The sequence below is a fragment of the Heterodontus francisci genome, chromosome 3 (assembly GCF_036365525.1).
Source record: "Heterodontus francisci isolate sHetFra1 chromosome 3, sHetFra1.hap1, whole genome shotgun sequence".
Taxonomy (NCBI): Eukaryota; Metazoa; Chordata; class Chondrichthyes; order Heterodontiformes; family Heterodontidae; genus Heterodontus; species Heterodontus francisci.
This window is the reverse complement of record NC_090373.1, coordinates 76,429,409-76,457,405: the sequence shown is the minus strand read 5'-3', so window position 1 is coordinate 76,457,405 and position 27,997 is coordinate 76,429,409. Positions and strand designations below refer to the sequence as shown.

General features: G+C 40.9%; 1 protein-coding gene across 1 annotated transcript; it reads right to left on the bottom strand.

Moving 5' to 3' along the window:
* LOC137367112 (matrilin-3-like) lies at positions 1-27,928 on the bottom strand. The gene is made up of 11 exons (XM_068028549.1): positions 27,887-27,928; positions 26,610-27,204; positions 16,994-17,116; positions 15,660-15,782; positions 11,683-11,805; positions 10,513-10,635; positions 8,134-8,256; positions 6,879-7,001; positions 2,228-2,350; positions 650-754; positions 1-56 (listed from the first exon to the last, which is right to left on the bottom strand). The coding sequence occupies exons 1-11, from the start codon at positions 27,926-27,928 to the stop codon at positions 1-3; spliced, it is 1,659 nt and encodes a 552-aa protein (XP_067884650.1).
* Between the last annotated feature and the right edge of the window lie 69 nt (positions 27,929-27,997).

The following is a 27,997-nucleotide window of genomic DNA, read 5'->3' as shown; positions in this document are numbered from 1 at the left end:
TCAGTATCGACCCAGCTGGAATTCAAATGCTTGCATTTTTTTTGTTACATGATCTAGTATAAAATAGTTAAGGATAATTACATTAGGTCATTCAAAATAACTTGACAATAGTTATGATCTGTATACTACTGTACTAAATATTGCATTATCTATACATAAAAAGAGGCTATTAAGATTAATTTTATTTAATTTTTCTTTCAATCTATTTAAATTTTTTTGCTATCCTTCTAATCCTTTCCTATAGGCGTGACAGTGGGATAGTAGATGTAATTCATCCACACCCATCTGTACCACCCATAGAATGGAAGGATATGAATCTGTGCTGAATTTTTCCACTACCGTGTAACAATACTATCTAAACTCTTCCATTAAGGACAGCCAAATGTTAGCAATATCCTCCTTCCGAAAGTACAGTGTTTTTTTACATCTATCAGGCTGCTCAAAAGGTGATGTTTGTGTATTACAGTATAGCAACAGTAACCAGTAAAAACATTCCTCATTCATCTTATTCATTGTATGATTTCTTCAACAAGTTCTTTTAGCTTTCTATAGATTTACAGAGGCAAAGATAAACTAGTTACCAAATCCATTAAGCAATCTGCAGCAAATAATCTGGATGGAGATAACAAATTAAGTACTAAAAGGATATTTTTGCTAGCCAATGTTTGAAAGTTCAGTTGGACATCCCTTTGGAAATCAAGAAGAGCTTCACACTCGCATGGATCTTGAATAGTGATTTTTCTCTGAGCTTCTTCTGAAAAGTAAAATTCTATTCTGTGATTATAGGCACAGTTATGATTCAGTTATATTTGCATTAAATGACTAATAATTTAATTGCTTCTGTAAAATAGGATAGAAAATAGTTCAGTGGTTTTAAAATAAAAATTATCCATGCAAGATCCCTGAAGGTAGCAGGAGAGGTCGATAAGAAGGCACGTGGAACCCTTTCCTTTATTAGCCGAGGTACAGAATATAAAAGCAGGGAGATTATGCTGGAACTGTTTAAATCATCAGTTAGGCCACAACTTGAGTACTGTGTGCAGTTCTGGTCACCTCATTACAGAAAGGATGTAATTGCACATGAGAGGGTACAGAGGATGTTGCCGGGACTGGAAAAATGCAGCCATGAGGAAAGATTGGATAGGCTGGGGTTGTTCTCCTTGGGACAGAGGAGGCTGTGGGGAGATTTGATTGAGATGTACAAAATTGTGAGTGGCCTGGATAGAGTGGATGGGAAGGGCCTATTTATCTTAGCAGAAAGGTCAGTAACTAGGGGGCATAGATTTAAAGTGATTGGTAGAAAGATTAGAGGGGAGATGAGGAAAGGTTTTTTCACCCAGAGAGTGGTGATGGTCTGGAACTCACTGCCTGAAAGGGTAGTTGAGGCAGAACCCCTCAACTCATTCAAAATGAGTCTGGATAGCACCTCAGGCTTCCGACCAAATGCTGGAAGGTGGATTCGAATGGGTGGCTCGTCTTTCAGCCAGCGCAAACATTCTGTGCCATAAACCTTCTATGATTTCATGATTCTATGAATGGTGGAGTAAATGACATTCATTGAAATCATGATTCACTCATACATAAATTGTCAGTAAAATGCTGCATGACAATAATATTTTTAAAGTGAGACAGGCAAGTATGAGGGAAATTAAATCAAAGAATTCAATCAAAGAATCCAGGATTTTCCACCTCAAGGTTAGGGCTAGTTGACACAACAGGAACACACGTTTCAAATAAATTAACCTAACAGTGAAAATCTGTCACTAGCATTAACCCAAACGGCACAAGGACCAAGGATAGTAGAAGCAATTGCTCATTATCTTATAAAATAGTCGGGAGTGTAATATTGTGGAAAAGTGTCCTAGAAGAAAACTAAGAACAAGTATTGTATTTGAAATAACATGCAATGTCACAAAAGCGTCCATTACACATATTAACTAAAGAAACAGACAATTAGTGGAGTAAATCCACAACAAGTTACAGCATAATTTTTTACATCTCAGCCTATTGTTTTATTTGAACACATTGAAAAATATAACAATAAATCTGGCACAGTAAGCTATTGATGTCCATACTTACTACTGTAAATATTTTGATTATGTTATAATGAGTATTATGATCTTCACTAGGTTAGAAGCAACACTGTCTTTTCCATACCCATAAAATGTACTTTTATTCCTGAAAAATTAATATTGGTATCAAATATTGATAGAGGTAAGTGGCTTACTTGCACAGGTTTTTTGGTCCTCGTTCAATATAAAACCTGTACGGCACTTGCAGTAATAGGATGCTGCAGTGCTCACACATATTTGCTCACAGTCATGGTTTCCAAAGGCGCACATGTCCACACCTGAAATATTTCATCAAATTTAATGCATCTTATCCATAAAAATTTGTGAAGGAAAACAACCTATATTCATTGCTGTATTTAATGGTGGCAATAATCACAAATAAAATTTTAACATATTCCACATAAAATGTTTAATACATATTTTGTGTGGGTAATGTCAGCAAAGCTGCAATAGTGCCCTGAGAAGTGGGCCTTCTTCGCAATTATTTGCAAAACAAAGTTGCCTTCTAGGCCACATCAGAGGGCATTAAGAATGTTCGACTAATGTTAAATGAAGCTCTCTACCTCTATCTCCTCCTTCAAAACACTTATTACAACCTTATTTGACCAAGCTTTTGGTCACCTATCTTATATGCCTGATGACAAATTTTATTTGTTAATGCTCCTGTGAAGTGCCTTGTGTCATATTACTATGCTAAAGGTGCTATATAAATGCAAGCTATTGTTGTTGGTGAATATGCATATTGTGCTGGCTATATGAACTTCATAATATCACTCAGAGATGCTTATTTCCATTTTGAAGTATTTATTTCACTCTTTCCTCCCATGCACCAACATGAAATTAGGAGACATTCACTGAGATGTTTTATTGAAGGACAATACCCTACATTTGGAATTATGTACCTATGAGTGATTTATTAACATTTTTATGAATCAATTTAATTGGTTTTCAACATTAACAACGAGAGGAAGAGCAAAAGTCAATACAAGAATAAATGTGAAAGGCTGCAGAGGATGTTGAGAGTTGCCTGGATAATAAAATATCAAAGAGAATGGGCTCAATTTTACCAGCCCCTCAACGCCACGGGTCGCGGCGCGGGGGCCGGTAACATGCTGTGGGGAGAGGCCCGCCTCGCCCAGCAATGTCGAGACGGGCCTGCCGCATTTTACCAGCGGCGGCGGGACCTCGTTGCGGCCCCCACCGCATGGCGGTGGCACCACAATTAGCATGTGGTAATGCTTACTTACCTATGCTGATTATGCAGCCCGCCACCTCTCCACCGACACTGCTGGATTTTTTGTTGAATGGGCGGCTGTCACGTGCCGTCCCGTTCACGATCTGAAAAGCCAGCGGGTCTTCACTGCATTACGGAAGGGAGGAGGGAGGGGGGATACACAGGGGTCGAACTCTGCATTCTTAAAGGGAGGAGGGAGGGGCATACACAGAGGTCTAACTCTGTATTCTGGAAGGGAGGGGAGGATACACAGGAATCCAACTTTGCATTCTTAAAGGGGGAGGGAGGGGGGATACACAGGGGTCTAACTCTGCATTCTTAAAGGGGAGGGGGGATATGCAGGGGTCTCACTCTGCATTCTGAAAGGAAGGGGGTCTGGGATTTCTGGAGGGAAAACTGTGCTGGCATGAAGGGAGGTACCGTGTACAATCCCTCTGCTAACAGTGTACGCTCTTTGTTTGTGAGGAGGCAATGGCACAATAGGCACCCTGTGTGTGGGGAGGGTGTCAGAAAGGGCAGGAGCATTAAGGTTATATGGATGGTGGGGGCAATCAATTCAGCTGATAGGATCTTGATGTGGTCATGCTGTGTTGGCCAAGACAGGCAATGCCATGTCATACCACATAGTTGATCCAGGAAAGCAGCTGATGTACCCGTCAACACCAATCCATGCCCTGTTAGGAACCTTTGAATACATGCAGGGTTCAACTTTATTTATCACATGGAAATAGGTGGCTCATCCTACATTGTGTGATCCTCTGCACGTGAGGATTCGTTTGCACCAGAGGCAATATCAACAGGCAGGTGCGATCCACGTAGAGGGCCCCGGTCGTGAGCAGCAGCCTCCAAGGGGAGCTCGCCATTATGGTTGCCGTGCATCTACAGGCCCCACATGACATGCCATCAGATGTCAGAGCACCAGTGTCAGAGGAGATTGCGCATATAGAGAGGGTGGTGACATGTCTCTGTGCCCTGCTCAGGGATGACCTGCAGCCCATGGGCTCCGGTTGGCATTCCATGCCTTTGTTCCTCATAGTGGCAGCGGTTCTCAAGCCTGATACATCTGCAGCCTTTTAGGGGCCCACCAGAGACCTTTGTGGGGTCACACAGTCAGCAGTGCACCGCTGCATCAGGGAGGTCACCAATGCCCAGATTGACAGCAGCCCCACTCTTCAGCAGTCAGGTAAGTATTTCTTTGACAGCTGTCAGGAAGCAGGTGCTGGGGCTCTTAAAATAGGGCCCCAGAACCTGCTACACAGCTGTCAAAATGTCTCTCACTGCACCGACTGTCCCGCCTCACCCTGAATAATATGGGGAGGGCGGCTCGGTGCCGTGATTCTAATGAGCCCCCACGATTAATATCGCAGAGGCTTGGTGGCGGGCGCCGAATGTGAGTGCCCCGCCAATTTGAAAGGGTGCTGCTGCTGACAGCAGCGTCCTAATAAAATTCAGCCCAATGTGTTCTGAAACTGTGAACAATCATCCCCATTTATCAGGAATGATAAGAACATAAGAAATAGGGGAAAGGAAGGCCATTCGGTCCTTCAAGCCTTTTCTGCCATTTAATAATATCATAGTTGATTTTCTAACTCAACCTTGCCTTCCCCATTATTACCTCCATTATCCCTTGATTCCCACTGTATCAAAAAATATGTCAATTTCTGCCTTGAATACACTCAATGACTGAGGATTCACAGCCCTCTGGAGTCTAAAATTCCACAGATTTGTAACCGTTTGAAGGAAGAAAATTCTCCTCACCTCAGTCCTAAATGGCCAACGCCTAATTCTGAGATTTTGATCCTTAATTCAATGCTCGCCAGCCAGAGGAAACATCCTGCCGGTATCTATCCTGTCAAGCGTCTAAAATTTGATATGTTTCAACAAGATCATTTTTCATTCTCATTCTCTAAATTCTAGGAATATGCCCATTCTGCTCAATCTCTCCTCATAAGACAATTCCATCACAGGAATCAGTCGAGTGAACCTTTGTTGCAACCCCTCTAAGGCAAGTATATCCTTCCTTAGGCAAGGAGACCAAAACTGTATACAGTTCTCCTGGTGTAGTCTGACCAAACCCCTGTATAATTGCAGTAAGACTTTATTTTTATACTCCAATCCTTTTGTAATAAAGCTAACATAGCATTTGCTTTCCTAATTGCGTGCTATACTTGCACGTTAACTTTCCTGTGATTCATGTACAAGGACGCTAAGGTCCCTCTAAATACCAATATTTCCCAGTCTCTCACCATTTAAAAAATATTCTGCTTTTCTATTTTTTCTACCAAAATGGATAACTTTACATTTCTCCACATTATATTCCATCTGCCAAATTCTTGCCTACTCACTTAACCTATCTATATCCCTTTGCAGCCCCTTTGCATTCTCCTCATAGCTTACTTTCCCACCTAGCTTTGTATTGTCTGCAAGCTTGGATACATTACACTCAGTGCCCTCATCTAAGTCATTGATATAGATTGTAAATAGCTGAGGATCAAGCAGTGATCCTTGCGGTACCGCACTAGTTACACCCTGCCAACCCAAAAATGACCAGTTTATTTCCATTCTCTGTTTCCTGTGCATTAACCAATCCTCAATCTGTGTTAATATATTACCCCAACCCCATGAGCCCTAATAACCTCTTGTGTGGCACCTTATCAAATGCTTTTTGAAAATCCAAATACACTATAGCCACTGACTCCGCCTTATCTATCCTGCGAGCAACCACCTCAAAAAGCTCCAACAGATTTGTCAAGCACAAGTACCCTTTCATAAATTCATATTGACTCTGTCCAATCACATTATGGTTTTCTGAGGACCCTGTTAGAATGATCCTAATAATAGATTGCAGTATTTTCCCTACTACTGATGTCAGGCAATGGGCCTTAAGTTACATGTTTTCTCTCTCCCTCCTTTCTTGAATAGTGGGGTTATGTTTGCTACTTTCCAGTTTGCAGGGACCATTCTAAAATCTGGGGAATTCTGGATGATCAAAACCAATGCACCTACTGGGCTGAATTTTATTGGGCGGCACCCTGTGTACTCAGCAGGGTGCCCACATTTAGTGGCCGCCACAGAGCCCCCGCGATATTACGTGCGGGGGCTCATCAGTATCACTCCGCCGAGCCTCCCTCCCCGATATTATGTGGGGAGAGATGGGACATTCAGCGCAGTGAGGAACCCTTTGATAGTGGTACTGCAGGTTCTGGGGCCCTATGTTAAGCGCCCCAGCACCTGCTTCCTGACAGCTGTCAAAGAAATACTTACCTGACTGTTGAAGAGTGGGGCTGCTGTCAATCTGGCAGCAAAGCTGAAAGTGCTGCAAAATCCAGCAGGTCAGGCAGCATCTGTGGAGAGAGAAGCAGAGTTAACTTGACCAAGTTCACAGACCTGAAAGTTAACTCTGCTTCTCTCTCCACAGATGCTGCCTGACCTGCTGAGTAACCCCAGCACTTTCTGCTTTACTGTATAACCTATCGTCAAATGGAATAATTATCAGTACCTACATTCATTGACCTCACAGAACAACCCAAGTCCATCATAACATGGCAAACCCCTAGTGGTAAGTGGCTTACGTGAACAGGTTTTCTGGTCCTCATTCAATATAAAACCTGGACGGCACCTGCAATGATAGCCTGTTGTAGTGTTCACGCATATTTGCTCACAGTCGTGGTTTCCAGTGGCGCACATATCCAAACCTGAAATATACCATCAAATTTAATGTATTATTTGTTGCTGTAATGATGACAGTAATCACAAACTCATAAGACAATCCACTCATTCCAGGTATCAATCCAGTAAACCACCTCTGAACCGCCTCCAACGCATTTACATCCTTCCTTAAATAAGGAGACCAAAACTGCACACAGTAGTTGAGATGTGGTCTCGCTAATGCTCTGTATAACTGAAGCATAACATCCTTGCTTTTATTTTCAATTCCTCTCGTAATAAAGGATAGCATTCCATTAGCCTTCTTTATTACTTGCTGTACCTGCAAACAAACTTTTTGTGACTCGCACACTAGAACACCTAGATCCTTCTGCACCCTGGAATTCTGCAGTCATTCTCCATTTAAGTAAGAATCTGCTTTTTATTCTTCCTGCCAAAGTGAACAACTTCACATTTTCCCACATTATACTCCATCTGCCAGATTTTTGCCCACTCACTCAGCCTATCTATATCAGTCTGCAACCGCCTTATATCCTCTTCACTGCATACTTTCCTACCTATCTTTGTGTCATCTGCAAATTTCGCTACCATGCCATCGCTCCCCTCATCTAAGTCATTGATATAAATTGTAAACAGTTGAGGCCCCAGCACAGACCCCTGCGGGACTCCACTCGTCATATCCTGCCACTCAGAAAAGGACCATTTATGCACACTCTCTGTTTTCTGACTGCCAACCAATCTTCTATCCATGCTAATATGTTTCCCCCTACACCATGAGCTCCTACTTTGCACAATAACCTTTTATGTGGCACCTTGTGAAATGCCTTCTGGAAATCCAAGTGCAGTATGTCAAAGGGCTCCCGTTTATCCACAGTACATGTTACTCCTTCAAAGGACTCCAATAAATTGGTTAAACATGATTTCACTTTCACAAAACCATGCTAACTGTTCCCGATTACCTTAAATTTTTCTAAGTACCCAGCTATGACCTCCTTAATGATCGATTCTAACACCTTTCCCACAACAGACGTCAAGCTAACTGGCCTATAGTTATCTGTTTTCTGCCTTCCCACCTTCTTGAATAGAGGGGTTATATTTGCTGTGGAATCTGGAATTACATACCTATAAATGATGTCCATCATAACATAGTAAGTGACTTACGTGAGCAGGTTTTCTGGTCCTCGTTCAATGTAAAACCTGGACGACACCTGCAGTAATAGGATGTTGAGGTGCTCACACATATTTGCTCACAGTCATGGTTTCCAACAGCGCACATATCAACACCTGAAATATTTCATTAAATTTAATGTAACTTATCAATCAAACTTGGCGAAGGAAAACAACCTGAAATTATTGCTGTATTTTAATGGTAGCAATAGTCACAAATAAAATGTTAACATCTTCCATGTAAAATGTTTTATGAAGAATATTTTATGTGGGTAAAGTGAGCAATTCTACAAATAGTGCCCTGAGAAGGTGGTAATGGGCCTTCTTATTTGTACAACTGAGTTGTTCACTTGGCTACATCAGAGGACATTTAGAATCAACTATGTAGTGTTTGACTGAAATATTTCATTAAATTTAATGTATCTTATCCATAAAACGTGGTGAAGAAAAACAACTGAAATACAATACCGTATTTTAATTGTAGCAATATTCACAAACAAAATGTTAACATAGCCCACAAAAAGTGTTTTATTAAAAATATTTTATATGGGTAATGTGAGCAAATCTATGAGTGCCCTGAGAAAGTGGTGATGGGTCTTCTTAGAGATTATTTGTACAATTGAGTTGCCCATTAGGGAACATCAGGTGAGCATTTCGAATCAACTATGTAGTGTTTGACTAACATTGAATGAAGCTCTCTACCTCTCTCTTCTCCATCAAGGTGCTCCGAAAACCCTCTTTTTCTGACCAAGCTTTTGTAACCTGTCCATATGTGACGCAATGACAATTTTTTTTGGCAATGCTCCTGTGAAGTGCCTTGGGAAGTATTACAATGTTAGAGGTGCTATATAGATGCATATTGTTGTTATGGTTGAATATTGGTATTGTGTTGAATATGTGAACTTCACAATTTCACCCAGAAATGCCTATTTCCATCTTAACATATGGTTTTCATGATTTCCTCCCATGCACTGAAGTGAATTAGGAGACTTTCACTGAGAAATCCTTTTGAAGTAGAATTCCCTAAATATGGAATTATGTACCGATGAGTGATTTGTTAATATTTTTATGAATCAATTTAATTGATTTTCAACATTAACAATGAGAGGAAGGGCAAAAAAGCATTGTTAGTATTTGGTGGGAGTGTTTAGTTGAGTGGCCTGTGGAAGTTTGGATAGAGAACACGTTAATGGTAAGTGGCTTATTTGAGCAGATTTTCTGGTCGTCGTTCAATATAAAACCTGCACAGAACTTGCAGTAATAACTGTTCTGGTGCCTATGCATATTTGCTCACAGTCATGGTTTCCAATGGCTCACAAATACACATCTGAAATATTTCATTGATTTAATGTCTCTTATCCATAAAAAATTGTGAAGAGAAACATCCTAACATTCACCGCTGTATTTTAATGGTAGCAATTTTCACAAATAAAATGTTAACATCTTCTATATAAAATTTTTATGTGGGTAAAGTGAGCAAATCTACAAATAGTGCCCTGAGAAGGTGGTAATGGGCCTTCTTATTTGAACAACTGAGTTGTTCACTTGACTACATCAGAGGGCATTTAGAATTAACTATGTAGTGTTTGACTAGAGTTAAATGAAGCTCTGTACTTCTCTCTCCTGCATTAAGATGCTCCTTAAAACCTACCATTATGATAAACCTTTTGGCCACCTGTCCAAATAACTCTTATATGACTCAATAACAAATTTTATTTGATAACACTCCTGTGAACCATCTTGGGACATATTACTGCGTTAAACGTGCTCTATAAATGCAAATTGTTGGTGAATATGGATATTGTGCTGAATGTGTGAACTTCATGATGTCACCCAGATATGCTAATTTCCATTTTGAAGAATTTGTTTCACTATTTCCTCCCGTGCACTGAAGTGAAATTAGGAGATGTTCACTGAGATGTTCTATTGAAGGAAATATAGAATGTGGAATATGGAATTACAGACCTATAGATGATTCATTAAGATTTGTATGAATCAGATTAATTGATTTTCAACATTAACAATGAGAGGAAGAGAAAATGTCAATACAAGAATAAACATGAAAGGCTGCAGAGGATATTGAGAGTTGCCTGGAATTCAAAATATCAAAGAGCGTATGTTCTGGACTTCGAAAATTTTGCCCAGTTATTAGGAATGTTGTGTTGATTTATAAACTGAACCACTAGTTTTATTAGAAATCAGAAAGCAGTTCCTGCATTTATTTCCATTCCCTGAACCTGTACATTATAATATGCGGACTGATGCAGGAATTCAGAAGACATGGATTTGATGACTTTATTAGTATTTGGTGGGTGTGTTACGATGAGTGGCCTGTGGAAGTTTGGATAGAGAACACAATGGTAAGTGACTTACGTGAGCAGGTTTTCTGGTCCTCGTTCAATGTAAAACCTGGACGGCACCTGCAGTAATAGGATGTTGAGGTGCTCACACATATTTGCTCACAGTCATGGTTTCCAACGGCACACATATCCTCACCTGAAATATTTCATTAAATTTAATGTATCTTATCCATTAAAACTTGGCGAAGGTAAACAACCTGAAATTATTTGCTGTATTTTAATGGTGGCTTTAATCACAACAAAGATGTTAACAGAGCCCACATAAATGTTTTCTTAATATTATTTTATATGGATAATGTGAGCAAATCTACAAATAGTGCAGAGAAAGTGATGATGGCCCTTCTTAGAAATTATTTCTAAAACTGAATTGCTTGCTAGGCCACATCAGAGGGCATAATAATCAACCACATAGTGTTTGACTCAAGTTAAATGAAGCTCTCTACCTCTCCTCCTTCAAGACACCTGAAAACCTAGCTTTTTGATCAAGCTTTTGGTAACAATCCTTATATCTCCCTATGTGGCATGAAGACAAATGTTATTTGATAACACTCCAGTGAAGCACCTTGTGACATATTACTACATTAAACATGCTATATAATTGTAAATTGTTGTTGGTGAGTATGGCTATTGTGCTGGATATGTGAAATTCATAAGGTCACCCAGAGATGATTTGTTTCACTATTTCCTCCCGTGCACTGAAGTGAAATTAGGAGACTTTCACTGAGATGTTCTATTGAAGGAATTATAGAATGTGGAATATGGAATTACAGACCTATAAATGATTCATTAAGATTTGTATGAATCAGATTAATTGATTTTCAACATTAACAATGAGAAGAAGAGAAAATGTCAATACAAGAATAAACATGAAAGGCTACAGAGGATATTGAGAGTTGCCTGGAATTCAAAATATCAAAGAGCATGTGTTCTGGACTTAGGAGAAAATTATGCCCAGTTATTAGGAATGTTGTGTTGATTTATAAACTGAACCACTAATTTTATTAGAAATCAGAAAGCAGTTCCTGCATTTACTTCCATTCCCTGAACCTGTACATTATAATATGTGGACTGATGCAGGAATTCAGAAGATATGGATTTGATGACTTTATTAGTATTTGGTGGGTGTGTTACGATGAGTGGCCTGTGGAAGTTTGGATAGAGAACACAGCGGTAAGTGACTTACGTGAGCAGGTTTTCTGGTCCTCGTTCAATGTAAAACCTGGACGGCACTTGCAGTAATAGGATGTTGAGGTGCTCACACATATTTGCTCACAGTCATGGTTTCCAGCGGCACACATTTCCTCACCTGAAATATTTCATTAAATTTAAAGTATCTTATCCATTAAAACTTGGCGAAGGAAAACAACTGAAATTCAATGTTGTATTTTAATAGTAGCAATATTCACAAACAAAATGTTAACATAGCCCACAAAAAGTGTTTTACTAAAAATATTTGATAGGGTAATATGAGCAAATCTATAATGAGTGCCCTGAGAAAGTGGTGATGGGTCTTCCTAGAGATTATTTATACAATTGAGTTGCCCATTAGGGAACATCAGGTGAGCATTTCGAATCAACTATGTAGTGTTTGACTAACATTGAATGAAGTTCTCTACCTCTCTCTTCTCCTTCAAGATGCTCCTAAAAACCTCTTTTTCTGACCAAGCTTTTGTAACCTGTCCATATGTGACTCAATAACAAATGTTTTTGGCAATGCTCCTGTGAAGTGCCTTGGGAAGTATTACTGTGTTAGAGGTGCTATATAAATGCATGTTGTTGTTATGGTTGAATATGGGTATTGTGTTGAAAATGTGAACTTCATAATTTCACCCAGAAATGCCTATTTCCATCTTGACATATGGTTTTCATGATTTCCTCCCATGCACTGAAGTGAATTAGGAGTCTTTCACTAAGAAATCCTTTTGAAGTAGAATTCCCTAGATATGGAATTATGTACCGATGAGTGATTTGTTAACATTTTTACGAATCAATTTAATTGATTTTCAACATTAACTATGAGAGAAAGGGCAAAAAAGCGTTGTTGGTGTCATCCTAGGCCCCCACCCACCAAGAATAAGGCACATTAATTTTGTCATGGATCTTGATTTTAAACTGTTACAGGAGTGAAGAAAGGACTTGTTAAACAGATCAGCCGTGGCTGGAAAAGACATTTGCATATTAACAGACAGTGATTGTAAGGACAAAGGACCATTCCCTGTCACATTCAACCTACAATGGACCTTGATCACCAGGTATTGCGTGTAAGAGGAGCATTCCAGAAACTGCTAAGGTGATACAATCCAAGACGTGGTCAAACCAGTTAATCAGATGCTTGGCAACCTGGGGTTTTCTGAATTGTACAATCAGTTTGAACTGAGAGTGTCTGTTTGCTCCTGGACTGAGAAGATCTCTCCTGACTGCTCCCATCTCTTTCTCACAAGCCTCTGAATCCACTGAAGACACATGAACCCCAAGAGAGAAAAGTCTCCTACAGTGAACAAGGTTTCAGAAGAATACTGGGCCCCAACAAAAAGCAAGATCTACCTACAATCAAGGACTCTACAGTGAGCTCGAAGAACCGTATCAACAACTCTTCAGATATTGCCTCAAACCTTTCCACTTTATTTTTCTTCTGCTCTTTTCTGTCTCTATTTGCATTATCGCATATGCATGTAGTGTGGGCGCATCGTGTATCCATAGGCATTAACCGAATTAGAGTTTAAGTTTAATAAATTTCAACTTTTTTAAAACTAAGAAAGCCTATTTGTGCTGGTTTCTTTGCCTTATAATTGGAAAGTGGTGAACAAGGATTCACCAAGGGGGAGCTAAAAACACAGTGTATTTAAAATTAAACCCTGTTACGGTAAGACCAGGTGAAGGCTGAAAATGAACCCTAGACCTCTTTCTCGCCTGGTCGTAACATTAGTATTTGGTGGAAGATTTTAGTTGAGTGGCCTATGGAAGTTTGGATAGAGAACATGTTAATGATAAGTGTTTTTTTTATTCATTTGTGGGATGTGGGCATCACTGACTAGACCAGCATTTATTGCCCATCCCTAATTGCCCTTGAACTGAATGGCTTGTTAGGCCATTTCAGAGGGCATTTCAGAGTCAACCACATTGCTGTGGGTCTGGAGTCACATGTAGGTCAGACCAAGTATGGATGGCAGATTGCCTTCCCTAAAGGACAGTAGTGTACCAGATGGGTTTTTACAACAATTGACAATGGCTTTATTGTCACCATTAGACGAGCTTTTTTTAAATTCAATTAATTGAATGAAATTTTACCATCTGTCAAGGTGGGATTCAAACCCATGTCCCCAGAGCCTGGGCTCTGGTTTACTGGTCCACTAAACCACTGTCTCCCCTAATTGAGCAGCTTTTCTGGTCCTCATTCAATATAAACCTGTACAGCACTTGCAGTAATAGCCCGTTGTAGTGCCTATGCATATTTGCTCACAGTTGGCAAACAGGTTGGCAAAATAAAAGTTGTATAAAAAGAAAGGCAACTAAATAAATCTATACCCACAATGCCAGAAACTTGTATATTATCAACCATATTATCAGAAGAGGTTAGAAATGAGAAGAAATAACATGTAACCCATCTCACTCACACTCTTCTTTTGGTCCATGTAAAGGACACACTCAAATCATTTTTATCTTCCCTATTTACCCCTGATCTAGAAAACAGCAAAGAAGCCATTCTAATGGCCTGAATGGGAGGGCGGGATCTGTTCAATTTTTGTATTTGTGTGAACGCAAATCTAATGCTTTATAATTCTTGACTTCCCCTATGTGGAAACATCAAATAATTTACAGGAAGTATCTGTAAATTCTTTTCCTTCCTTGGGCAATCTATTCAACATATTTTAGTGTATAACCTATCAGCAAATAGTACACTTATCAGTACCTACACTCACAGTGCGAGAGCAAAAGAGATGAAGGCAACGAAATTCATTTGCCACAATTTTTGGGCACGGGGACTGTGATAGCTAACAAAGCGGGTGAGAATCAAAATTTGTCTACCCGTCTCATCCGAATGATTTCTGCACATGTTCCTGTACCTTCAGGCTGCTCTCCTCTCAATGCTGCCGGTAAACTCTGCACACAACAGGGGATGCCGTCATGTTGCTGCAGACCACATGCAAAAGGCAGCCTGCTCTTCTTAAAGGAAGGCTTTGTGTTAAAGAGAAGCTGGAAAAAAGCTTGCTGCACTGGAAATTCTTGCAAACTGAAAACAAGGGCAGGCAGAGATTTCCAAACTCACAGATATGCCACTGGAGGTGCATGTGGGCAGGAGGAGAGTTGCCATGGTTCCACGGGGAGCCAGGAGACCCTCAGAGGGGAGTGGAAGCAGGAGGCCAGGAAGGTCAACTCCTGGAGGCTGGACTCGAGCTCCTGGCAGCAGTGCCACAACATACCCAATGACCTCCCGCAGGTGGTCAAGGTCAACGAATGCATCTTCACATGACATCTCTTATCCAAGACATGGCATGTAGCTTGCCCTCTCTCTGAACTCAGCTCCAGTTCCCTGTTGTGCTGCAGACCCAGAAACACTGATACTGCTGCCCCAGCCATGTTGCAGCCTTTGTATTGACCGGTTACCTGCTGTTCTGACATCCCTGTGAGGGATGTGGCAACACGCTCTTGCAAATGCACCAAAACACCTCCGAAAACACTTCAGAGTACTGAAGTTCCAAAAATTTAACTTACCTGCATTCAGGATGCCTGGCCCATTAAATAATGTTGTTGCTATTTCATGCTTCTTCTTTCAGGAGAGGACAATGCAGGTGTTGCCAGGCAGTGCGTTGTCCAAAGTTGGAATCCTAGCATCACATCAGCAGGCTGGGCTGTGCGATGTCAGGATAATGCCGATTCAATGTGTTCTGGTGCATGCAACCAAATCATTGAGGAACAGCACACAAGGTAGCAGCCCGCGAGAAGCAAGGTAAGCCTGCGTAGCACTGCTAGAAGTGGCACTATGCGAATGAATTTTGCACCCAAAGAACTAAGTAAGAATAAAAGAATGTAAGATGAATAATTTTCATATCATAAGGAGAAACCAATATTCAGGCTCATACCACCTACAACCAACGAAGGCCTCGCAGAATAACAGATGTCTGCCATTACATGGCAAACCCGTAGTGGTAAGTAGCTTACGTGAGCAGGTTTTCTGGTCCTCGTTCAATATAAAACCTGGACGGCACTTGCAGTAATAGCCTGTTGTAGTGTTTACACATATTTGCTCACAGTCATGGTTTCCAATGGCGCACATATCCACACCTGAAATATTTCATTAAATTTAGTGTATCTTATCCATTAAAATTGGTGAAGAAAAACAACCTAAAATTCACTGCTGTATTTTAATGGTGGCCATTTTCACAAACCAAATGCTAACATCTCCCATGCAAAATGCTATGTTAAAAATATTTTATGTGGGTAATGGGAGTAAATCTACAATGAGTGCCCTGAGAAAGTGGTGATGGGTCTTCTTAGAGATTATGTGTACAACTGAATTGCTAGCTTGGCTACATCAGGCGGGCATTTGGAATGAACCATGTAGTGTTTGACTAGAGTTAAATGAACGTCTCTAACTCTCTCTCCTCCTTCAAGATATTGCTTAAAATCTACCTTTTTGACCATGGTTTTGGTAACCCATCCTAATATCTCCTTATGTGGCTAGATGACACACTGCTGTGAAGCAGCTTCGAGGGTATTGCTCTGTTAAAGGTGATATAAAAGTGAAAGTTGTTTCGATGAATTTTGTTTTTGTGCTGGATTTGAGAGCTTCATAATATCACTCAGAGGTGCTTTATTTCCATTTTGTAGTATTTATTTCACTATTTTCTTCCATGTGCTGAAGTTGGCAAAATAAAAGTTTCATAAAAAGAAAGAAAACAAAATAAATCTATACCCTTAATGCCTTATACTTGTGTATTATCAACTATATTATCACAAGAAGGTAGAAATGAGAAGAAATAACATTTAACCCATCTCACTCACTCTCTTCTTTTGGTCCATGTAAAGGACACACTCAAACCATTTTTATTTTCCCTATTGGCTCCTGATCCATAAAACAGCAAAGAAGTCATTCTAATGGCCTGAACGGGAGGGTGGGATCTGTTCAATTTTTTGTATTCATATGAAAGCAAATCTAATGCTTTATACTTCTTGATTTTTCCCTCTGTAGGAACATCAAATAACTTAAAGGTTTCATCTAAAAATACATTTTTCTTCCTTGGGCAATGCATTCAACATCTTTTTAGTGTATAACCTATTAGCAAATAGAACAATTACCAATACCTACACTCATACTGCGAGAACAAAAAGAACATAAGATCTTTCCAAGAACTGTAACGGGGGGAAAGAATGTATGATAATTATTTTTTATATCATAAGGACAAAGGCAATACACAGGCTCTTACTACCAGCAGCCTCACAGAACAACCCATCTCCATCATAACATGGCAAACCCCTAATGGTAAATGGCTTACGTGAGCAGGTTTTCTGATCCTCGTTTAATATAAAACCTGGACGGCACCTACAGTAATAGGATGTTGCAGTGCTCACACATATTTGTTCACAGTCATGGTTTCCAATGGCGCACATATCCACACCTGAAACAAGTATTTTTTTTGAAGGTTTTTACAGCAACATTAAATGGAAATAGAAATATTAAAAACACAAATGATACATCTTAATTTCTTATTTATATATCAGTAATAAAAGTAGCTGACAAGTGTTAAGTGACCCATTCTAATGAACCTTACCCTTATATAGTAAATATTTTAACCATTGCTCTTTGATATAATTTGTTGATCTATCAGCATATATTTGAACAATGGTATCTGTAAGCCCCATTTATTTGGTAATTACAAATAAGTAAACAATAATGTGCTCTCATCATATTTTCCTTGTTTGGACAATCCATTCAACATTTTTTTTAGCAAAAGGCATTTTGTGTTTTTACAGATACTTAGTAGGCACAACAATTAAAAAAAAATGCTATTGTGGGAAATGTGGGTTTTTATTTATTTATATTCTCTCCCTTCAATTTTTGCAAGATTATTTTGAGATTACATTTAATGATTTATAATTTGATGATCTTTGTTCTTTCTCCTTTTCTGCTGTCTTTTCTTTTTTCATTCGTGTGTGTGTCACTGGCTAATCAGGTGGGCTGCTTTGTCCTGAATGGTGTTGAACTTCTTGAGTGTTGTTGGGGCTGCACTCATCCAGGCAAGTGGAGAGTATTCCATCACACTCCTGACATGTGCCTTCTAGATTGTGGAAAGGCTTTGGGGAGTCAAGAGGTGAGTTACTGGTGGCAGAATACCCAATCTCTGACCTGCTCTTGTAGCTCCAGTATTTATGTGGCTCGTCCAGTTAAGTTTCTGGTCCATGGTAACCCCCAGGATGTTGATGGTGGGGGATTCAGTGATAGTAGTGCCATTGAATGTCAAGGGAAGGTGGGTAGACTCACTCTTGTTGGAGATAGTCATTGTATGGAACTTGTATGACATGAATGTTACTTGCCATTTATCAGCCCAAGTCTGAATGTTGTCCAGGTCTTGCTGCAGGCGGGAACAAACTGTTTCATTATCTGAGGAGTTGCGAATGGTACTGAACACTGCAATCATCAGCGAACATCATCCTTTCTGACCTTATGATGGAGGGAAGGTCATTGATGAAACAACTGAAGATAATTGGGCCTCGGACACTACCCTGGGGCTGAGATGACTGGCCTCGAACAAAGAGAACCAGCTTCCTTTGTGCTAGATATTTGAAGAGTATTTTCTATATTATCAATGTACCATTCATTGAGACATGTGATCACTATAGATATTAATTAGAATATGATAATGTTCAGTATGAATGCTTATTGATGAGGTATGCCAATTAACATTAATAAACTGCATAGTATTTATTCATCACTTAACTTTCAGCAAGCAATTCTGAGTTGGCATATCTGCTGTCAGGCATAAAGTAATCACAAGAAAATAGAATAATTTAGCACCGAAGGAGGCCATGCGGCCCATCATGCCTGTGTTGACTCTTTGAAAAAGCTATCCAATTGGTCCCACTCCCCTCCCCTTTCCCATAATCATGCCAATTTTTCCATTTCAAGTATTTATCTGATTGCCTTCTGAATGTAACTACTGAATCTTCTTCCACCACCTTTTCACGCTGTGCCATTTGAGATCATAACAACTGAATGTGTAGAAAAAAATTTCCGCAACTCCCCTCTGGTTCTTTTGACAATTATCTTAAATCTGTGTCCCCTGGTTATCAATCCTTCTGCTAGTGGAAACAATTTCCCCTTATTTACTCTAACAAAACCCTTCATAATTTTGAGCAACTCTATTAAACCTCCCCTGAACCTCCCCTGTTCTGTGGAAAACAATCCCAGCTTCCCTATACACTTTACATTTTCGGACTTTGAGTGCAATTTCAGATGGTAACATCTGCTCCCATTTTGTTCCTTTTTTCTTTGCTGGTTTTGGTTTTACTCTCTTGTCATTCTGCCAGTCACACCTCCTCTAGACCTTTTGTTTCTTTACTTGTCCCATGACTACTCCCTTTGGCCTTGCACCATGAAACCTTTTGTCATTTAATCTCTCCTGTCTTCCATCCTATCACAGACCTCCCCTTTTGTTCTTTCTCCCACCCTCCCCTCTTTCACTTGTTTAAAACCTATTACAGCTCTAATTTTTCTCAGTTTTGATGAAAGGTCATTGACCTGAAACATTGGGCTGTATTTTAAAAGCCCGCTGCCGATCTTGGTGGTGAGCTCAAAAAATGGCAGCCCGTACGTGTGGGGCGCACGCTAAAGAGCCGCTGCGATCTCCTGCGCGGTGGCTCATTTAAATAGCTGAGGCAGCCTGCCCCCCTCAATCACATGGAGAGGGCAGGCTGTCTTTCACCAGCAATGGTGTCAGCTGCCTGTGCGCAGGCGCTGGCCCCATTTTTAAAGGGCAGCCAGCCCTGCAGGCATATTTAAATCTTTAAAGATACATCCCCCCCAAAATTTATCAAATAAATTTCTAACGCCTCTTTCCCATTCCTCAATAACAATTGCATTAACTATTTGCCCTTCCCCCCACAAAACACCTTTTAAATATGACCTCTACCCCCCCGCCAAACTGCACAAAGTTTAAAGTTCACCCCTTCCCACCATCCCCTACACCCATTACGTTTATTTGACCCTGTTCCCCACACCACCACCCCCCGCACTGAAAATCTTAACTCCTCCCCCCTCTCCCCACCAATGTTAAGCCAGCTTTCCCCAGACAGGGAATTGAAGGTGTGGGAATGCCAGCCACTGTGCCAAAGATTGCAGCGGGCCTGGAAGATTCAAGGTGAGTTTATTTAAATTTGTTCATGTCATTCATTTTAATGAATGCGCGGTGGCTCATTTAAATAGCTGGGCTTCCTGTCACCCAGTGGTGGGGGGGCCACCACGCAGCCTCGTTGCCGCCAGGAGGATCGGGCTGGGCCCTCCCCGCATCGGCCTCCATGGCGGACCGCTGCTGAAACTATCTTCCGTCTCCCGTCACGGAGCCCGACATCATGGGCTTGGTAAAATCCAACCCATTAACTCTGTTTCTCTTTCCACAGATGCTGCCAGACCTATAGATAGATCCAGCATTTTTTGCTTTTATTCCAGCTTCTCTTGTCTCAACACAGAACTAAAGTCCCTAATTTGGCTCTTAGCATGCAGTCAACTATTGCAAATTATTATAATAGATGATATGTGCAAACTTTACTTCACAAGTAATAGTACAGTGCTATCTGTATTATTCATTGGCTGTCCATTTGTTTGGGAGATGATTGTGGGTGTGGAGGGTTAGTGAGGGCAGAGAATCAAACTTCATTGACACCAGTTAAAAGCAGCTATGATCTTTTAAAGGGTAGCTGCACTCAGGCTGCAGATAACAGGGAAAATCTGTAAAGAGAGAAATGGCTGCAAAACCTGCAGATTAGACCCTCCAAAACTCTGATAGCTCTTCGATAGCCCTAATCCAGACAGTGGGCAGGACGACGGAGAACCTGCTCCTCCCATCACCTCCGCCCCTGCCCCTGGGGGACAGAAAGCCCTCCAGGCAATACCTCCACCAATGGTGGAAAGAAGTTGCACGGTAGCATAATGCCAAGAGTTTGCTCACAATGCTCCCCTTCACTCTCCTATAATCACTGCACCTCCTTTTCCTTCTATTCATACACTCTGTACCTCCTACTCTCACCACTATTGCAACTCTCACTTCCCCATAACTTACATTTTCTACACAACATACAAACTATTCAACTATGACAGTCACATATTCAAAACACCTCACAAGGATGTCAGCAACATATTTCTTTCTGTCTTGCAGGAGAATGTCACACAGCAACATTCAGTAGGAGGCTGTGACCAAAGGAACCTGAGCATGTCTGCACACCCTGTTCCCTCTGGAAGAAAATGTGCTGGCCTTCATGGGCAGGGGAAGGGACATGTGGCAACATTGGAGGAAAAGGTCATGCAAGGTTTCTTCACTCCTTATCCTCTTTCGTCTCCTTACTTCTTTCTCACCCCATACACTCTATGTGACAAACTGCAGCTGCTTTCAGCAGCCACTCATCTCTCTTTCCTCTCATTCACACTAAAAGCTAAGTCTTGACCCTTTCTTTCATTTTAGGTCCTAAAAACATTGCCACCACCTGCGCACTTCAGAAAGAGGAGGCCATTCTTCCTAAAGATGCAGTGTCATTCAATATGGCCCTCGCAAGCACCAGCTCAGAGTTTGGCACCATGCATATTTCAGAGGGTAGGCTTGAGGAAGGGTCTTCACATGATGAGTCACAAGATTGTAGCATCTAGGGCAGGGGGATAGGTTGCCACAGGTGGCAGCTTGCTGGAAGGCGACATTACATACTAGCTCTGCTACAGTGGACTCAGATATTGACTTTGAGAGCCCAGGGGACCGAAGGATGGTTTGGACATACAACAGAAAATGCAAGGGGTACTGAGCAGCCTGCCAATGATCTTGAGTGAAATGGCTCAGAGCATGGAAAGCTCTAGCTCCAACTTGTGTAGCGGCTTCACGCATATTATAGAGACCATTCTGTCCAACATGGAGTGAGTGGTCAGTTAAATTGGATGCCACTTTGATTATGGGGGCTAGTGATGACAGGAGCTTCCACAATGTCTTGGATCCATGGGACAGGCAGTTCCGGTCATCTCTCAGGGTGACAGCAGCTCTGTTCCATGCCACTCACTCCACCAGTACCATTGTTAGTGCCACACAACTAGCTTGGCCAGAATGCCCAACCCAAACCAAGTTGCTGCAGACTGCAACTGAGCCCTCAAGGTCCAGATCTGCTCAAAGTCACCCACATCAACCTTCTGAAGTGTCCTCAATGGAAACTCAGCAGCTTCTGCTTCCCAAGTTGTAGCCACTGGGGAACACTTTCTAGAAGAACTTGGATAGGTAACTGAGCATACAAGACAGGCACTAAAAGGGTACACATGGATAATTAATTATCCCTGAGTTGTTGATTTGCATTTGTTATTCAGAATTTGTGTTGATGTTGATATTTGTAGCCAATTAAGGGTAAGATCCATAATTTTGGACTGAAGGAAGGAAATGGATGGTGGTAGTAATGATAGTGGTGTTAAGGTGGGAAACTTGATATTTTAGGGGCGGGAGGGATGGTTCTTGGATGAGCTGCTCTCTAAAAGCTCTGGCAGGTAGATCACTTGTGGTCGATATTGTTCATGCTCCTCCTCTTGCACTTCCTGCCGCCTGGATGGTGGTAAGGATTGGTCCTTCATTATCACAAAGTTAGGCAGCATGCAACACATGACCACAAATCTGGAAACGCGGTGAGGGTTGTACCCCAAAGCTCTTTTTGAGTGACCTAGGCAGCGAAGTGTCGATTGAGCATTGACAGTTTGCTTGATGAGGCTTCTGGTGGTGACATGACTCTCGTTATATGATTTTGATTTGAGTTGATTTTTGATTTAGAGATACAGCACTGAAACAGGCCCTTCGGCCCACCGAGTCTGTGCCGACCATTAACCACCCATTTATACTAATCCTGCACTAATCCCATATTCCTACCACATCCTCACCTGTCCCTATATTCCCCTACCACCTACCAACACTAGGGGCAATTTATAATGGCCAATTTACCTATCAACCTGCAAGTCTTTTGGCATGTGGGAGGAAACCGGAGCACCCGGAGGAAACCCACGCAGACACAGGGAGAACTTGCAAACTCCACACAGGCAGGACCCAGAATTGAACCCGGGTCGCTGGAGCTGTGAGGCTGCGGTGCTAACCACTGCGCCACTGTGCCGCCCATAGTCATGAGCCATATTTGAAGGGGATACCCTTTTTGCCCAATAGCAAATCTTATGACCTGGAAATGTGGCAGGGCGGCACAGTGGCGCAGTGGTTAGCACCGCAGCCTCACAGCTCCAGGGACCCGGGTTCGATTCCAGGTACTGCCTGTGTGGAGTTTGCAAGTTCTCCCTGTGTCTGCGTGGGTTTTCTCCGGGTGCTCCGGTTTCCTCCCACAAGCCAAAAAGACTTGCAGGTTGATAGGTAAATTGGCCATTATAAATTGTCACTAGTGTAGGTAGGTAGGTGGTAGGGAAATATAGGGACAGGTGGGGATGTTTGGTAGGAATATGGGATTAGTGTAGGATTAGTATAAATGGGTGGTTGATGTTCGGCACAGACTCGGTGGGCCGAAGGGCCTGTTTCAGTGCTGTATCTCTAATCTAATCTAAAAAATGACACAGGGTGAATGATTTATCACTGCTACCAGACCAAACACAGCATTGCCTGTGCTCAGAACAAGCTGGACATTTAGGGAGTGTAACGCCCTGCCATTAAGAAAGATCCCAGGATAGTGATGAAGAGCATGCAAGGCTCTATGGGTAAAATCTATGGCAGCTGGACCCCAGGGAAGTCTGCAATGTGACTAAGCCCAGTGCTCTGTCACCTTGCTTTGTTCTGATCTATTGGGAAAATAAATTAGCTATTCCTCCTGGTGTACAGAACCTCAGCCACCTCCCTGATACAATGCTGAACAGCACACTGGGAGGTGTCACTGATATCGTCTGTAGTTGCTGGTGCACAGAAGTTAAGGACCACAGTGACCTTGATGCCACAGGCAGTGCTGTCCATATTATGGTTCAAGGCTGCAGTTGTGGCTGCAGCAGGTGACACCAAGTTTCCCTCTTAACTCAGTGACAGCCTCCTTGGTAAAGTTTAGGTCCCTGTCACATTACTCCTCAGCGAAGTTAATATAACAGAAGTGCTCTCTGAAAACCTGCTGTTAGCATTGTCTCCTGTCCAATCCCTCCTCTTCCCGCTTCTCCCAGCTGCTTCTGCTCTTTTGTATTCTTGACTACTCCCTCTCATCCTCCGGCCCCAGAGACAGACCCATCAGACCACTCATGACTATAATAAAACAGTTATGAAGGCAGACAAAGCAGTCCAGCATGCAGCACCAGTAAAAAAAATCATTAGCAGTAGTCACAATTCAGTTGTAGAAGACAGAAAATCATCAAAAATACCCCAAAGTTAACCAGTAGCCTAAAAGGATGATGCAGCAACTAAATCAAATGGAGTGGATGAGCCTTTAGATGGGATTCTGAAGAGTCCTTCTTTAGGGTTATCATCTCTGGTTGAACATATTCCTGGAGGTTTCATCACATGATCTCCTGTCTCAAACCACCCACCCCAACCTCACACTGCCATTGGTGGCCCAACATGACAATGCCTATGCTCCACCTTTTCAGTCAATTGGAAAGTGAATGGTCTTTTTATTACCTGATTGGATGATTCATGACTGTCAGTCAAACAGGCTTTTCTCCAATGTCTGATATTCTTATGACTAATGAACAAAAGTGTTCAAAAGAAATTTTAAAAAACATATTTTTTATAGCTCGTTTGATTTTTCTCCTGGATTGCTCACAGCAATGTCTTGGAAATTAATCTTTAATTCCTGAAGATTCTAGGGCAATCCTGGAGAGTTGCCAACTCTATCTTTCCTGCCTGTTGGCGCCATGAGTTCCTGAGCGAGTCTATCCCCTGGCGAGTCAGGGACTGCAGCAGACCAATTTCACAAAAGCATCCTGCAACAACCATAGGATGCTTATTTAAATATTATAATGAGGTTTTTTTATACTTCCAGTTCGTGCCCTTGAACCTATAGAGGAGCCTTATCCAAAGTGGCAGGCGATGTACTTCCAGCTCAGAATGAGCGCATGCATATCTCCCACCAAACTGGGCCTTTTGGTGCCCATTTTACGTCTGTAAATTAAGCATTACATTGTTTAATTTCTTGGCCAATGTCTTAAAAGAATTATTTTGTTTTGAGATTAGATCGTTTTTATATAGAATGCGTAGAGCTAATTATATGATATTGATTAAATGTTGACATAGGAAAAATTGCCTTTATGTTTGAGTAGTTACATGCAAGTATAATTTGAAACACATTAGGATCTGAATCTGGAGTCAGGGCTCAACTTGACACCAGAGCAAAGAAAAGTGAAGCACGCTGGAGGAGGTCTTATTCCCTTCACCTCAGAGTCAATTCGGGCAGTGACACACAATTTACATTCCATCATTTTAGCATTACTGCAAATCTTAAATTGCTTCACATAACTCTAAACTTAAATTACATTACATTTAGCATTTAAGTAACATTTGCACCACATAGTCCTAATGAACATTTATTAAAAACATTCTGGCCTAGAATATCCTTGGAGATATTTCCACTCCACTGCTGTATCTTTAATGGAAGTACAATGAAAACCCCATTATAATTTAAATTCTGATCATAGAATCATGGATCATACAGCAGAAGGAGGCTACTCTTTGAAAGAGCTGTCAAATTTGGACCCACAACCCAGCTTCTTCCCCATAACCCTGCAAATTGGTCCTCTTAAGTACATGCCTTTTGAAAGTTGCTATTGAATCTGCTTCCACCACCCTTTCAGGTAGCACTTTCCAGATCTTAAAACTCTCTGTGTGAAAATATTTCTCTTCATTTCCCCTCTAGTTCTTTTGCCAATTATTGTCAAACTATGTTCTCTGGTTACCAGTCCACTTGTCAAATGAAACAGTTTCTCCCTATTTGCTCTATCAAGATCCCTCATAATTTTGGATGGCTTTATTAGGGCTTCCCTTAATCTTCTCTGCTCTAAGGAGCAGAGCAGAGCAGCTTCTCCTCCAATCTTTTTACATAAAATCTTTTGTACCTGGTATCATCCTGGTAAACTTCCTCTGTTCCCTCTCCAAGGGAGAGTGTGGTGACCAACATGTATAAACAGGACTTCTACCACATTTTCGGTGAAGTTATGGTGACAGAGTGGAAACAGCATGAAGTAAATTCAGGCACATGTTTAAAAAGAATACTATTCGCATTTAAAAAGCATTACTATTTATATTTATATTTTCAAATTTAAAAATATGAATATTTTAATATTTAATGAGTTGGCCAAACTTATTATGTGTTACTTACTAAGCTTAGTAATAGTATTGTTTAGGCAATTCATTGTCTTATTTTGTTCCATCCATTCAATTTTGTGCTGAGAAAGGAAGCTATTCGAAGTGTGAATTGGATGTGTGTATTTGAGAAAGCGACAATGAAGAGGGATTTCCATGGGGCCTCTCCCACTTGTCCACTCTAACTTCACCCGTTCACTCCATTTTTGAGATTTTGGTGGCTCTTCCGTTAAAGTTACAATGGATGAGCAGAAGGACCTCCATGGAAGTTCACCACCAATATCTTATCATTTCTAATTATATTGAGATGGATTAATTAATTAATTATGTGTTTCCTCCATTTATTGAGTGCTTCATTTGATTTTTTTTTTCTATTTGAAATTGGTGCTTTTAAAATGATGTTATTTTCTAAAGAACTCTCATTTTCTTTGATACTGGGCTGCATCTCTTTCTTTCATTCAACCAATATAATCTACAAATTCTGGATAGCAAAACTTTCAAATTACAATAGGCGATGAGGGGTCCTGTAAAAGCACAGTACAGTATTAGATAGCTATTTTGTTCACTTAATTTGCATCTCCATATTTTATTGACACCAGCAATAGCTTACCACAAAGTGTCTCCATGAACCTAGAAGTCAGCTTCTCGATCACACCATATGTTTCAACATAGAAGACATGATCATCCAATGGTTCGCTGGCCATTAGTCTGAGAGACTGCATGTCAGCCCTGTCCACCCCAACAGCAAAGATCTCAATACCAGCTGCCCGAGCACTTGCAGCTATTTCTGCCACTTGGTCCTGGGGCCTCCCATCTGTCACAATGATGGCTACTTTGGAGATACCACGTTCCTTAGGTCTTGCTCCCGCAGTCTCCATGAAAGCCTTGTTCATAGCGCTCTCAATAGCCAAACCTGTCATAGTACCGGTTGAAAGGGGTTCAATTTGAGAAACGGCCTGCTTCATGTCTTTCTTGTTATTGTAGGTTTTGAGCATGAATTCTACCTTCACAGTGCTTGCGTAGTTGATAATTGCCACTCGGGTACTTTCAGGTCCAACATCTAATGTATCAATCATATCAGCTAGGAAGACTCTCACTTTCTCAAACTCCTGGGGTCGGACACTACGGGAGCTATCGATGATAAAAACCAGATCATGGGGTCGACTTTTACATTGTGCTTCTGTGAAAGGAACCAATAAGAATATCTAAAATACAATGTAATTAACCACTCAAAATATAAATTTTACACATTCATGGAAACACAATATACTTACATATTTTATTTAAACTAGTAAATTGCCTGTGATGTTGTGTACATTCAGTTGATGAAAATAAGTTTTAACGTACAATGTGGCAAAAGGGTTGGGAAAGACTTCAGAACCTCACTCCACAAAGCTACCTACTGACCAGAGTCTGCATCTACATTGAGACGTTTATCCTCACAGAGGTGAAAAGTGCAAAATATTAAAATAGCAGTTTGTAATGGTAAATGTTGACAGAAAAGTGTGACCAAAATTGTAACAAGATGTAAGATTTGTAATGCATACCCTATGCAGTTTTTAAATTAGATATATACCCTCTTTTAGTCATCTTCCCTGATGCTTGCTTTGTTGACATCATGACTCATTGCACTATCTCATACTGTATCTCATTCTTTCCCAGCATCTTAAAACTGTGGACTGCTTACTTTCCTCCTGCAATCTAGGCTTTAAAAATCCAAACATACTATCACCAAATGGCTACTTCTTGCTCTGTTTCATTTTCTTCCCTATTTATTTAGCAATGATGATGTCCTGCACTACGGGGTTCCTCGGAATAAAAGAAAATTTAATTGCAAATCTACAAATTAATTGCAAATCTGTCATTAAAAGCATACAGTGAACTTGCCATATTGTACAGAACTCCAGAAGTCACATGAAAAAGTAACATTTTTGTTGCTGGAGTGCTTGCAACTCCTTAAGGAAGATAGGAAACTTTATCTAGTGAGTTTTACTTCCT

Coding starts and splice junctions, on each gene's coding strand:
- LOC137367112 (XM_068028549.1), bottom strand. CDS start 27,928: ATGTTACTTTTTCATGTGACTTCTGGAGTTCTGTACAATATG. Junction 15,783..16,993: donor GGATCAGAAAACCTGCTCAC/GTAAGCCATTTA, acceptor GAAATATTTCAG/GTGTGGATATGTGCGCCATT. Junction 10,636..11,682: donor GGACCAGAAAACCTGCTCAC/GTAAGTCACTTA, acceptor GAAATATTTCAG/GTGAGGATATGTGTGCCGTT.